The sequence below is a fragment of the Branchiostoma floridae genome, chromosome 1 (genome assembly GCF_000003815.2).
Source record: "Branchiostoma floridae strain S238N-H82 chromosome 1, Bfl_VNyyK, whole genome shotgun sequence".
Taxonomy (NCBI): Eukaryota; Metazoa; Chordata; class Leptocardii; order Amphioxiformes; family Branchiostomatidae; genus Branchiostoma; species Branchiostoma floridae.
Window position 1 is genome coordinate 6465997 of NC_049979.1, and position 13171 is coordinate 6479167.

The 13171-nt window shown below is 43.7% G+C and overlaps 2 protein-coding genes across 51 annotated transcripts in view; one reads left to right on the plus strand and one right to left on the minus strand.

Moving 5' to 3' along the window:
* LOC118428438 (fibrillin-2-like) overlaps window positions 1-1337 on the minus strand; it is a 68337-nt gene extending 67000 nt beyond the window's left edge. For all 50 annotated transcript variants that reach the window (XM_035838673.1, XM_035838695.1, XM_035838533.1 and 47 more), the window contains exon 1: window positions 975-1337. In XM_035838673.1, coding sequence (XP_035694566.1) covers window positions 975-1158 — 184 coding nt within the window. In that variant the 5' untranslated portion in view covers window positions 1159-1337. The remainder of the gene's footprint in view (window positions 1-974) is intronic.
* An 8162-nt stretch (window positions 1338-9499) lies between these two features.
* Window positions 9500-12225, plus strand: LOC118425274 (uncharacterized protein CXorf65 homolog). Its single transcript, XM_035834075.1, has 5 exons — window positions 9500-9524; window positions 10269-10355; window positions 10743-10859; window positions 11316-11393; window positions 11837-12225. Exons 1-5 carry the CDS (start codon window positions 9500-9502, stop codon window positions 12067-12069), a joined length of 540 nt encoding a protein of 179 aa, XP_035689968.1. The 3' UTR covers window positions 12070-12225.
* The last annotated feature ends 946 nt before the right edge of the window (window positions 12226-13171 follow it).

Sequence of the window (13171 nt, forward strand, 5' to 3'; positions counted from 1 at the left end):
CTTTTTTGTCGCTACATTACATGAGTTCTTTTTCACGTTTACCCGAATGCCTAACCTTCATAAACGAATTCCTTCTCCTTTATTTCTTTTATTGGTATTCTTATGTGTCCCGGTGTGGTGCTGAACAACCTGCATAACTTCAGAAAGTGGCACGTCTCTAACCCGTATGGCTGTTTTGTATTTGGGCACAAGTCGGCTGTCTTTGCTGATTGCCGCTATTGACCCATTTCGGTACAGCTTGAGTTAGAAAGCCCCGTCCCGAACTTTCAGAACAAATCGCGTGATGTGCGGCTGCGATGGGCAAGTTGGACTGCTTCCTCTGATGAGAGTTTTTTCTAGACCGTTTTCCTCCCATCTGGATCCAACTAATGTCCCAGACACGACGGTACCTCGTCAGGCCGCCTGCCACGAACCGTAGCCAAGTTTGAAGAAAAAATTAGGGACTGACGCGCCCGTGAATTATATACAGATCAAACGGAAAGGAACCAAGAAAGTCAGGTTCGGGTCAGACGGATTTCCTTGCGGGGAATTGTTTGGAAATGTTGATAGATGTTGATGATCCATCCGAATGTTTACACCGCACGTTGTCATTGCGGCCTTCCGTTTCTGTCGTGGCGGAAGCCGGGTCTGCATTTCATAATAATTGGACCAGCCTGGCCCCTGGTCGGGCCGGAGACCGCAGAAAGAAAGCGGAGTTATGCAAAGACTGTGACACTGGTGTACCAAATGCCGCCAACAGAGCAGCCAGCACAGCGCAAACACGATGTAATTATTCCCTGGCTGATTTTACATCACAGAGAAATGAAATTAGAACATGCGCGCTAAAAGCAAGTAAATACCTCCATATGGAGTAAAGAAGAATGAAAAGCTGGAGGGCTCAACAAAGTATTTGCAAGTGAGAATTACTCCTATGAATAACTCGCATCTCTACTGCCAACGCCCAACACACATAAACAATGTTGAAAGAAACTTACCGCAATTCTCTTCATCACTCTCATCGGGGCAGTCTGGAGTTTGATCGCACTGCAGGATGGACTCGATGCAAGACCCGTCGTTACACTGGAACTGCAACGGTCCGCATGGGCCCTGTGCCACCGCCGTCCGGGCCGCGAGGGCCAGGACCACAAACCACAAGGACTGTATTCTTTGTATCCTCATGGCTCACCTGTGCACACCTGGTCTTTACTTGGTCCAAATTTTTCCTGGCTGTGGAACAAAAAGATCCCGGCAAACTGACCGGCTAGCTGGCGAGCTGGACTCCGTGCCAAGTCTGAACTTCGCTGGCAGTGCTGCGCTCTGGACGCCCTTCGTGCCAACTGTGTCAAGTAATGCTGACGTATCAGGCCGCCGTAGAGCACCACGGGTAAGAACATGCTAATCACCTAGAAGGTGTAGACGGGAGAACAGCGTGTTGTGAACTCCTCCAGCCCCAAACAAAAAAACAAAAACTTTTGGCAAGGTGACAAGACAAAAAGATACACTGCCTATCATACAGGCAACGAGAAGAATTCTTGCTTCATTCCTTGCAAGACACTAAAAAATTGTGGGACGCGACAGGTGACTCCCGTGCAGTGATTTCGTTTCACAATTTCAGCCATTGTTTTTCTTCGCCTTTCTATACTCATTTTTAGATTTACTTTTAAAACTACTTCACACGGCTTAATAAAGGAGGGATTATGGGGAAGATCTTGGCAAAAAAAGAAATTATCTGTCAAAAAAAGTACGATGATCATGGGTCACACGGCAAGTGCCATAGGAGTTCTGTTTTACCGAAATGCCTTTGAAAACTTCATTCAACATAGCATTTAGTAGAATTATTCGAGCTTGAATTGTGTTGGTATTTCCATGTGCACACATCCAAGGTACAGTCAGGAAGTAAAATATAGAGTTCTTATATATATGAAGATAATGTTCAAATAACGATGATTTAATATACATTTTCATTTTGTATCAGTTAATAACACTTTGTGAAGATGATAGCGCAATATTCGGGATGTCATTTCAGACCAGATTGTCCTTCGGTTAGTCCGTCTGACCAAGGTCACCGGGATCAAACCGATGGCCTGCTTAATCTCCGCCGAGATTTCCGACTTCCACTGAGATCTAGTTGTCAGATCGACCGTTTCCAATGATTGTAGCTGTGCAGCACGCAGCCCGTTTCCTCCTCTGCCGGTGCGGGAAGGGAAACAGGAGACTCGGTCCAAAGTTCCCAGGTTCAAGGCACGCCATCGCATCTGGAACCCGTCCAGCCACCAGTTTTACACGCTCGATCAGCTGCGACAAAACAGCGCGGCTTTGAACTTATTGGACATTCTTAGATTACAGCAAGACTTTTACGTAATCTTTGAATTTGCTCGTTTGCATGCTGCACTGCTAAATTTGCAGAGCGACCGGAGAAAACAACCAATGTCAAATTTCTCAGTGGAAAGTTATTTTCTTCTCATAATATCAGTTGTCCTTCTAGGTCTTATAAACTCTAATAGCTTACATTTAGGCAATTTAATGGCCAGAATGGACGAACAGTGCCACATCTAACCAGCTAACAGCCGTCTTCTTCTAATCTAAATTGGCCTTATAAGCGTGTCATACGACATTCCACTGTCATTCGCCAATGCAAGAAGTATAACTTATAAGTATCTCTTTATAACCGCCTTCCTTTTTGTGCCAAAACAATTGGACTGGGGATGATGCTAGCCATTTAGAGTCCTTAGCATACATTATCTTATGGAGGGTACTTTAATAGAAGTCAGAAGTTTAGCGGACTAGTTTATTCACAATTTAAAAGCCATAATGTATACCATCATATATTGAGTGGCGTCGGAAACATTTATTCATTGTGACGATTGGCCTTTTGGTGTTGACTGTTTAATGATATGCTATTCCTTTTTTCAACCTCCTTGCTGTAGGCCTGTAGCGGATGTTGCATATCAGCACGTCCCCAGGAGCGCGTCTGGGGGTGCTGATGTTACAAAACAGCACTTCATACATATATACATGATCAGTTCAGGTTTCCATGCACTGTCCATGTAGCTGTTGTAAACGCCCGTCTGTTTACACATGTAAACATATGGTCAATAAAATACTACTGTTCAGCGTCGATTACGCTCCCCTTGATAAACCCTCCGCACCGTCGACTATTCGGAAAAGCAGCAACTGACAATCAGGATCAACAGCTGAGATAAAGGATGCTAAAAGTAAGCATAATGAGGTGAATGCTACAACTGCAAGGACTGGATACTGGGTCTCTTGTTGGTTCCCGCCTTTCAAATTTTCGTCCAAAATCAGCAAAACGTCAAGACAAAACTGTATTCCCTCTCTAGAGTTAAACAAGGCACTTTCCTGCTATCCTATATGGTCATAACCGAGCGAGCGAGCGAGCGAGGGAGCCAGTCAGAACAGAATAGGTATCCCAGCAAAGTACGTTGTGTAACTGTGACAGTGGGGGGATTCAACTAGCGCCAAACAACTACGCCAATCGGCTGGTCAGCCTTTTGACTTTTGTAGCGTAGTGGTTAGCGCTGCTTGGTTTGTGATCTGCCGGTCCGGGTTCGCTCCCGGGTGTCGGCGAGTTGTTTCTTTCTGTTTCTAGTAAAAATTCTACTCCTTTCTTACATCGGTTCCCACACCGTCGCCCCACTGTTACATAACTTTAAATTTTTCAGGGTCACTCTCACACTCTGGACATCATTTGCACGGATAGAATACACCATGACTCAGAGTTTTATCAGCAGTGAAGGAAATAAGATACAGATGTCAGATGTACGATCAACATAACACAACACAACACGCCTCTGCACAGTGGGAAACAATCAACACATTGTCTAATCAAGGACGATTTTCAGCCATATGAAGTGGGGTTGCTCCTCTCAACTTTTCATCGAGCAATACCGTACAGTTTTTACAATCACTTTGCAGGGAAAAGGTCGCATTTTCATTCTAAGCTATAGAAACATGTTTTCTGTACAATAAATCCCTCTCTGCTTAAAGCTAATGAGTGGCTATGAATGTAGAAACATATGATATAATACACACGTAATACATACGTTGAGTGTGCTCAGTTAGGCCAAAATAGTTTATTCCCCATTCAAACCTTACTTTACAATAGACTCGAAGCATTTTCTCTGGCCTTCAGAAGTCAAGTCAAAGTCCTTCCGCGCCTGATGGTACATAGGGCGGCGCCCATCTCCATTTCAATGGCCCTGGGCCACACAGCTTTGTGTAATCACTACATCAGGGGCTAGTACACTGGTAGTGGTGTGTGTTCAACTTCCATACTCTTTCCCGAATGCTGTGTGCTAAGTAGAGAAAGCATGTACCATTTTTTAAGTCTTTGGTATGACTCGGCCGGGGATCGAACTCACGACCGACCGAATGCAAGGCGAACATTCTATCCATTCGGCCATTGCACCCGGTGGTCTTGAAAAGTAGAAACTATTAAAGTCCGAGAAAATAGGCGGTCCTGTATCTGTTCTCCTCTATTAGTTCTCCTGGGACAAACACGGGAAATTGCATGGTGGTTTACGGTCTCAGAACACGCTTTGTGACTGGCAACAATTCGATCTATGTACTAGTAATCACTACAATTACAGTGCAATTTAACAGGGTAATTGTATTTAATTGTTCTTCAATCTACGTCTTTGTGATAACCTTTCCTGGGACACTTCAGGCCCACAGAACGACTTCTAGTGTCCACTCGAATAATCTCCAAGCAGATCCTACGGTAGTATAAGATCAAAAGCTGGCAAAGGAGCTATAGTACCAAAAGCCGGTTATACTCCTTCAAGTCCTTGGCCAGCTTTCATACCATCTAATGGCAGTTATGGCACCATAGGATCTGCCTGGAAATTACAGCTCGAGACGGCCTCGGTTGGTATGGGCCAAGGAGGTTGAAAAGACCTCCTTGTATGGACCAACTGACAAGATGGCGTGAAGAAGGTTACTTGTAACACGAAGTGCACATGTTCTACACTTCTTCGGTAACACAACATGCAACAGCAGCTCCACATCCCATGTAGTCCTACACGGATTACATGATATCAGCGCAAGCCCTGTCCTCGTGGGGACGTGGCGTGCCGAGCATTCCAGCGCCGGTGAGGAAAGAAAGATGCCGTCCTGATAGTAAAAGCCGCATCTAGTGGGGATCTTGGCTGCGGGGCCAGGGGCTCTCATTAGAGCTGTACAGCTGTTGGAAGCATGTTGTGGCCGAGGGGTGGGGAGGGGCACCTGCCGATGGAAGTGACCCGGGACGCACTTACACATGTCAGGCCGCCGGCAGAAGGCCTTCCCTGCATGTCTTCCCTCTGTGTGCGAGCCGCACGGAAACAATTGTCCCGGGGATATAAAGTCGTCCGACCACAAATCTCGAGTCGGCCGTCTGAGCAGTGAGGTTATTTTACGTAGGGCATTTGTGGTAAGAGACCATTCGCGTCTCCTCCAAAATTCTAATTCAAACCTTCTTCACACTCCCGGAAAACGTCACCAACTATTTCATATTACGACGGAACAGGACAAGTGTGACATGTTGTAACGCTTGGCATCACTTTCAAAGAAATCGGACAGCTGTCGTCGTCCAAATGGCATTCAAGAACCTCGCGTGATTTTCCTTGCAGGTTGAGTTGGGCAGGAGTTGCACAGGAGTAGGGGAATCATGGTCATGAGTGGTCATGAGTAGTAGAGCGATGTCTGCACGGATGACGCGCGAGCCATCGTCCCATGATCTTCGTGGTTCCTATCACACAGATCTAATGCATACAGTTTCTTGATGAGAAAACGCCGATATACATGTACCAGAAAAGATGTGAATATCGACTCAAACTTCCAGTTGAAATGACAAATCGTGGATTACTGTAAATGCATTTAAGTTCGCGGGGATTTAATTTCGCGGTAGCGGGAAAAATGACATTTCGCGGTGGATTTAATTTCGCGGTAACACCATAGATTGCAATCTAATACCATAATAGAAAAATTTTCGCGGTGGTTTTAAGTTCGCGGTTAAGTGGTCACCGCGAAAACCGCGAATATTAATCCACCGCGAACATTTCTGCATTTACAGATAACTATGGTACTGACTTTGTACAGCCTCCTGCTGCATGTGCAGATCTTATACAGCAGTAGAAACAAACATAACAGATGTTAAACTATAGCGGACAGTAACGTTATAGAAGGGTCATCATTCATAGATAGACAGTCTGTGAGGTAGACTGTAGACTGTCATGTTTGACGGATCCACTATCCTAGTGGAGACCCATCTACTATTGAATTCTCACGGTGTATGCATGGACAGTCGACGCTAACGTTGGGCTAAAGCGCTTTCAATATGTTGCAAACGTCAATCAGGTCCGAATTTTACTCTAGATGACGCAAAATAAAACTTGTACGAACTCGTACCTTTACCAAGTACCTTTGTCCCATCACAATGATATGCAAATAAGTGTCCTATTAGCATAATGTTCCGCTCGAATCAAGTTCATATGTACTGAGTATGACTGAGTCCTATCATGTAGCACGAATAAAATATGATTTTCGTTATCAACCACGAAAATCTATTCAAATGACTTACATTGTTTCGCGAAGTCTGAACGGTCCCCTGCAATTCCAAAGAAAACTGCTACTGGTGTGCATACAACAGCATACAAGAGCTATTTTCCAAATCGTGACCAAAGCTTATCAGACCACGAGATATTAAAACCGGACGTTCCGCTGCAGTATCATTGAAAACCGTTAGGGGACCCAAAATTTGATTGTTTCGAAGTTTCATCAACACCTACCCAAATAGCAAGTACATGTATCAAGTCATTCTCGAGTTATTGTAGTCACAAACGGACAGACATAGACACACGGATGCTGCCGAAAGCATAACCTTCTTTTGCGCAGAGAAATGTCGGTGAAGGTAAATATTGGGCCTTGTGGAGGTGAGGCGAGGGATTGGGATGATTGCTTACTAACTCCAGACATTTACCTAGAAGCGGTACCAGGCGATCCCTTCTAGAACTGCATCAAGCACATTTCAAGGGGGTTGGTCGCCAACAGCTCTGGAAAACATGTCTTATTCTGAGCAATCATTGTTCTTTTATTGGATGATGATATTTCATCAACCACGACCTTATGCGTGTCATAATAGAAACGACTATGACCAGCTAGGCACTGTCGGCACTTCAGGAAGAACTTTGAGGAGGATTTTTGAGAACGCTATTTTATGCCCGTGTTTACAACGATGGATCATACGCCTGTTAATACAGTTTTGTTTGTCTTTATAAGGGGCAGCTATCAAAGAATTAAGGACAAATAAATCACCTAAGAAATTTTAGATGTGAGTTTGGTGCTTCTTATCAGGGAAACTATCTGCAACCGTACTCTACATCCATCCCACAATGCACCATGTGGTAACGTCAACGTAAGGCGACTCTGGTATATTAAAGTGAAACTGTAGCTGGCGCCTTTAACAAGTGACAATGCACAACAGGATTTAGTATCACCACCGAAAAAATGGAGGATTCAGATGCAACCAAGGGGGAACATTCCAGATCAAATGTCTCCCTGACGTTGGAAACGCTCTTTCGAGACGAGTGAACCCTGTCAAGACTTCTCGATGTCGTCAGGGAGGAGACGGGACCAGACTGTGCGAGTAAGTTTTGAGACATCACACGTCTAGCTGTGTTGACAAGACCAGGTAGGGACCCACTGTTTCTTTTTATGTTCAACAATACGGTCAAACCTGTATTGTTCTCATTCATCTGTGTAAATAAGATTGTTTAGATAACGTTAAAACAACTGGCTGGACTTGGTCGCTGAGTCGGTTAGAAAACTGCAGTGCCACACAGTGCTGAGAATCATGAAGGGTAACTAAAGATGACCTTGACTTTCCTGTCATCTGTCCTAAGGAAGGACACAGCCGAACCATCTTGACCTTGCGTGAACCCCTTCAAGTCCATTCTAACGCACATGCCACAGAACTGCATCAATTGTTACCGTGGCGACAGAAGAAAGGGTGTAGGCATGTCCAACATATCCGAGACACTAGGAGATGCAAGCTGAAGTTTTCACTTGACGTTTTGATAGTTAGTTCTGCAACGGACTTTCTTTTCTAACCTGTGGTTGAATACGGGTTTGAGATAACTGACACTGATTTGAATGATTCTAAATAGCCATGAAGTTAATAGCGAAGTCATCTTAAAATTAACTCCAAACATTCTTTGTTTCTCACGGTGGAAATGTCGAACCTTTCATCGATACAGTTTGGTGATCGGATAAGACATTGGTCCAACAGGACTCTTTTCTTGTTTTGACATCACCATTGTTGTCAACGAGTTGACGTCATGAAGACAAAACACCATGCATGTTCCAATAAAAACACCAGTGTACTGTGATCGCACGTTTTTTGTTCGAATATCACGTTTCAACTGATTACAGCCTAACGTTATGTTTGGAATTATTTTGAAAAAAACAACATTTTGCAGAGTAAATGGCATTTTGTCTTTCAGTTATTTTCAAATGTTGACACATGTAAGCCAGACCAATGAAATGTCATGACAGAGTTTGTATTTACGCTCAACCACGCTCTGCCTTATTTCTCTACATCGCCCCCTGTCACCGACCATTACTGATTCTGAACACGACGACCTGTCTAATTTTAACTCGGGGTGACCAAAGACCGTGGCTGCTGTTCAGAGGAGGATTACCGCCCCCTTTATCTCCAATGTTCTGTACGATTGAATCTTGGCCTACGGTTACCACTCGCGGTAGAGTAGGATAAACATTGAAATCAAGTCAGGAATCAGTCTCGATGGTTTCGTTATACTTCAGCACAGTTGGACCATTGATGTTTAGTAACCCAGAAAGCACACATTGTGACCTAGGAAATATCACACAGAACATGTTAAAGAATATACAACTTAACAAATAGGCTTTAGCTAAGCAAACACTACTCTGTTCAGAAATGATTTTTCACAAGTTTTTGTCACAGTTCTGTCATTTTCCTGCTGATATGACAGTGCCTAGACTAGTTGACTTGGTGAGAAGTTTGGTTATCGTGTGGCCCACAGACGGAGCGCTGTCGTGTTATTTTCTTATCATTCGTCATCAGTGTTATGATGTTTGAATCTTACATTGCCTATCATCTCTTGACAGGGTTGTGATTCTGATCCAGTCACCTCTTCTTGACCTTTCGCCACCTTCAGTTGACATTACAAACACTCCGCGGTATTTACAAGATTATAAATCTGAAATACAGTTGGGGAACAGGTGCTGATCCGATGTAAGTTCTAGGGTCTGTTCTGAGTTCATTTTATATGCATGTTCCATTCGCTATGTATAGTTATGGGTTGGTAAGCGGACAGTTAATGTACGAAGTCCATTTGCGCCTGACGTGCCCCTGTCGTTATAGCAGTGCGGTGCTGGTGACTGTGAGACCCGGACATTTGGACCCGCCCGTTTAGTGAGGGACCTTGCCTTCACCCACGACCTTACATGTAGCAGGGAACCACTGGTAGCGCCGGAAGTCATGTTTATAACGGTACGGTACGGAGGTAAGCAGGCAAGTTCTTGGAATGCAGATACAGTAGTCTCCGCCAGACTCCTGCCTGGCTGAATGGTAATAGGGGAATTTGGCCAATCTAGGCCTATGACTATGAGTGAACTGTTCGGCCGCGAGCTGGATAGACTGCAAGAGACTGACTGAAAATCCATAGTAACGTATTTGTCCCTATTTGGCCAAATTCTCCCATTTTCTATCCAGCTGACACGTTTGCCTAGAGACGAGAATGCAGATATCTTCATACTTTTTAGGGCTTAGGCTGACAGTAACGACTGGGAATAACTACACGGGCACTACTGTAACTAGACTTTAGTTTGACAAACTTCATTGCGTGCCAGGCAAGTATATCTACGAGGCAGTGCTGGGCGAATTTGGAACGTGGTTGCTGTAGGATGCTAGCCTGGGCACCATCCGGAAAGTAGTTCACTCCCGGCTTTTATTATATACTATATACACAGTGGTCGCTTTTCGCTCTGATGTTATTATACACTATATACAGTCGCTTCGGTAACACAACATGCAACAGCAATAGCAAACATATGAGCGAACTACTACCGGATGGTACCCAGTCTAGTAGGGTGCAACATTTTAGTGCAAACGTTGTAATGTACTGAAGCAAGCGCCACCGTGGCAACGGTGTGGGGTCAAATAAATAACGTGAAAATGAATTCTTCATTGATAGTTTTATGACTTAACAAGTGCTCGGGTTTGAAGCTGCCCTTCTCCGGTTTTGTAGAAAACAAGTCTGAAATCTTCAACCCCAAATGTCGAGTACTGCTTCTGCTCAAGGCCATTAGGGACAAATGTGGTTGTGAGCATGGAGGTGAGTTTTCCGTTTTTGTTAATCGCCAGTTTTTTTTCAAACAAATACAGAGACTTATGCTTTAATACGCTTTTTACAAGGGAAGGCTGTTGAAATATCTATTATAAACCCGTGATGTCTCGGGGTTATTTTTTTTAACGTTTTTACTTGTATCATAGAATATTCTTCCATAGCAACAATAATTTTCTCAAACTTAAAACAATTGGGTTTTTTTCGACATGTGTATAGTCTCCAATTATGCTGTATGTTTAACTAGATTTGATCGATGGCATCATCTTATATTTTAGACATTTCTATCTATTCTTTCTCTCTTCTCTTTTCTTTCCTTCCTTACGATTGTTCTTTCCCTTTCCTTGTTTTACCCATTTCCTCTTTTTTTCCCCACAGACACGATTGATCTTGCCGATGAGACGGGAGAGGTGATGGAGCTGGCCAACCACCCCGGGGACTACGCCTCCAACTACCTGCACGAGCGCGCCACTTTCATCCTCATTAAAGTAGAAAGTAGGTAAATTGTAACATCTGTCCGTCATCTCTAAGGTGGTGATCATATATTGCACAATTGTCATTTGCTCAAAACGGTTTTTCTCCAAAGTTTGATTTAAAAAAAAAAACACGTTTTCTGTCAGTCATTACTCTGCCTTCAGGTGGACTCTCACTGCATTTGGGGCACCGGTGTGGCACTGCGGGGTTCGTAGATGACTCGACGAATTTCAGAGATAAAGAACGAATTTTCTTCCGTTTTGTGTATTTTGCTGTCTTCCAAGTCATACTTTTACGCAGTGCACTATATCTAGATTATAGAAGAATCGAGAATAGCTGAACGAACCCCGCAGTGCCGCACCGGTGCCCCAAGTGCAGTGAGAGTCCACCTTAAGATTTTATCCTGGAGCTTGCATATGTATTCTATCGCTTCATGTCACGTTTCTCAATGTTGCATGCCCCCTTGTATTTCCCCAGAAGAGTGTGAAGGGAGTGAGGAGGATGTACGTTACCTGCCGCTGTTTAAGGGCACCGGCTTGAGCAAGACGTTTCTCGGTGGGTCACGTATTGAGAAATATTTACCAGAGCAGATCTCTAATCGTGCTGTATTTCAACCTTCTAATCTTTCAATACATGTTTTATTGTGTTACACTCCTTAATTCTCTTTCTAGCGTTAGTTTTTTTTTTGTAGACATTCTGACCTTCCTTTAGAAAAATATCAACGATATCTGCAAAACTAAATTTAGTTGACCGAAAAAAAAACTTAAGTTATTTGTAAGATATTGTATAGAGCTTGGTGAAATTTCTACAGTGCTAGCAATAGTTTGTTCCACACTTTTCTTAAGATCCACGATGCGTAAAAATTTACTACATTGTACGATAGTCAGTATATTTAGATACAAGTTGTGCATATCATATGACCTAGTGTGGCTATCATGGTTCAGCAGACATAAATGGTTCAGCAAACATGATGGTCTTCTGCATCATCTATTCCTCAGCACGGTTAAACAGGCGCAGAAGCCGGATCTCCGACTTGGTTGACATGGTTAGTGAACGGCGGACCAGCCACAGCAGCCGCCTTCTCTCCAGGACTTCCAGTAGACGACTGTCCGTACCCGTCATCAAGTCAACACCCAAGTCACCTAACAAGGGCGCCTCCTCGCGGACAGGAGGCGTCCCTACAGCCCCGGTGAAACGGGATTTGGTCACAGGACTGAAGAAAAGTTCTTAACAGGCGTAGCTTGTTGGGAAAAGGCCGAATTTGTCGTTTTATTTCTACCCCGGTAGATACGAACGCACTCACCTTCTGTGGTAGAATTCTTGCCTCTGCTTTAAAAGCAGTCTAGATGTACTTCAACATGTTAATGTGCAGTAGTAAGTTTCAATAAAGTACCAAGGAAGTACTTAAGCTTCAATAGCAGCAAATATTTTCAAAACGTGCCTAAATAATAGAGACTAGTAAACTGCAATATCTGACAGATTTGTAGCCCGAAACTTTGCTATTCTTGTAGGCTATGATTAAAACGGGCCTGCTTGTTTCTTTTTATGTGCGAATCAGAAATTGGCTTTTAACTACAAGTTCAACAACGATTCCTAGGTGGGTCGTCAAGTATGATAAATTGTATAAAGCAGTTCAATCAGAACTAGGCTGTTAAGAGGATTACATCTATGTGCACATGTCTTCAGAGAAATAAATTTACACCGTATAAATGAAAGAGCCAAATGATGTTGTGGTTGTTCTACAGTCGAACGCTACTTAAGATCAATCAATCATATTTGTATTGTCTCCATGTTATAATATAAATGGATGGAAGTCGCGGATCATAAAGGTTAAAGAATCTCATGGAGGGCAAGTATGTAACGTTAATGTTAGTTGTCCTGTCCTTTCAGGGATGATCCATACAGATGGTAAGGCTTTGGGGGACTCCTGTTTGAACGCGAAAACTTCACCAACCACCAATCAGTTACGCCCTGGTTTACTGCAACAATGTACATGTATGTCGTTCAGAACACGATACAATTAACACAAGGACACTTGGCAGCAATAAGATAAACTTTAATCAGCACTTACGCATACAGTACGGACAACAGATGTATCAGCAGCGTGCTTATATAGTCAAACACACTGTACAACGCCAATGTATATATAACACATTTTGCGTGTTCCCGACTAGCCTGAGTACCATATTTCGTAGTGACCGCTGGCTCACTACTTTCGCTTGCTAAACCACGGATTAGTACCATGGTACTCAGGCTAGTTCCCGACAGGTGTCGCAACTAAGACTAAGGCACTCGGGAAGATGTAGGCTAGTCGTTTGAGACTGGGAGGCTTG

Bases quoted from the DNA above. Each gene is read 5' to 3' on its own strand.
- LOC118425274 (XM_035834075.1), top strand. From the start codon at position 9,500: ATGTTTATAACGGTACGGTACGGAG. The intron at 10,356-10,742 runs GTGAGTTTTCCG...TTTTCCCCACAG, and splicing joins ATGTGGTTGTGAGCATGGAG to ACACGATTGATCTTGCCGAT. The intron at 11,394-11,836 runs GTGGGTCACGTA...TCTATTCCTCAG, and splicing joins CTTGAGCAAGACGTTTCTCG to CACGGTTAAACAGGCGCAGA.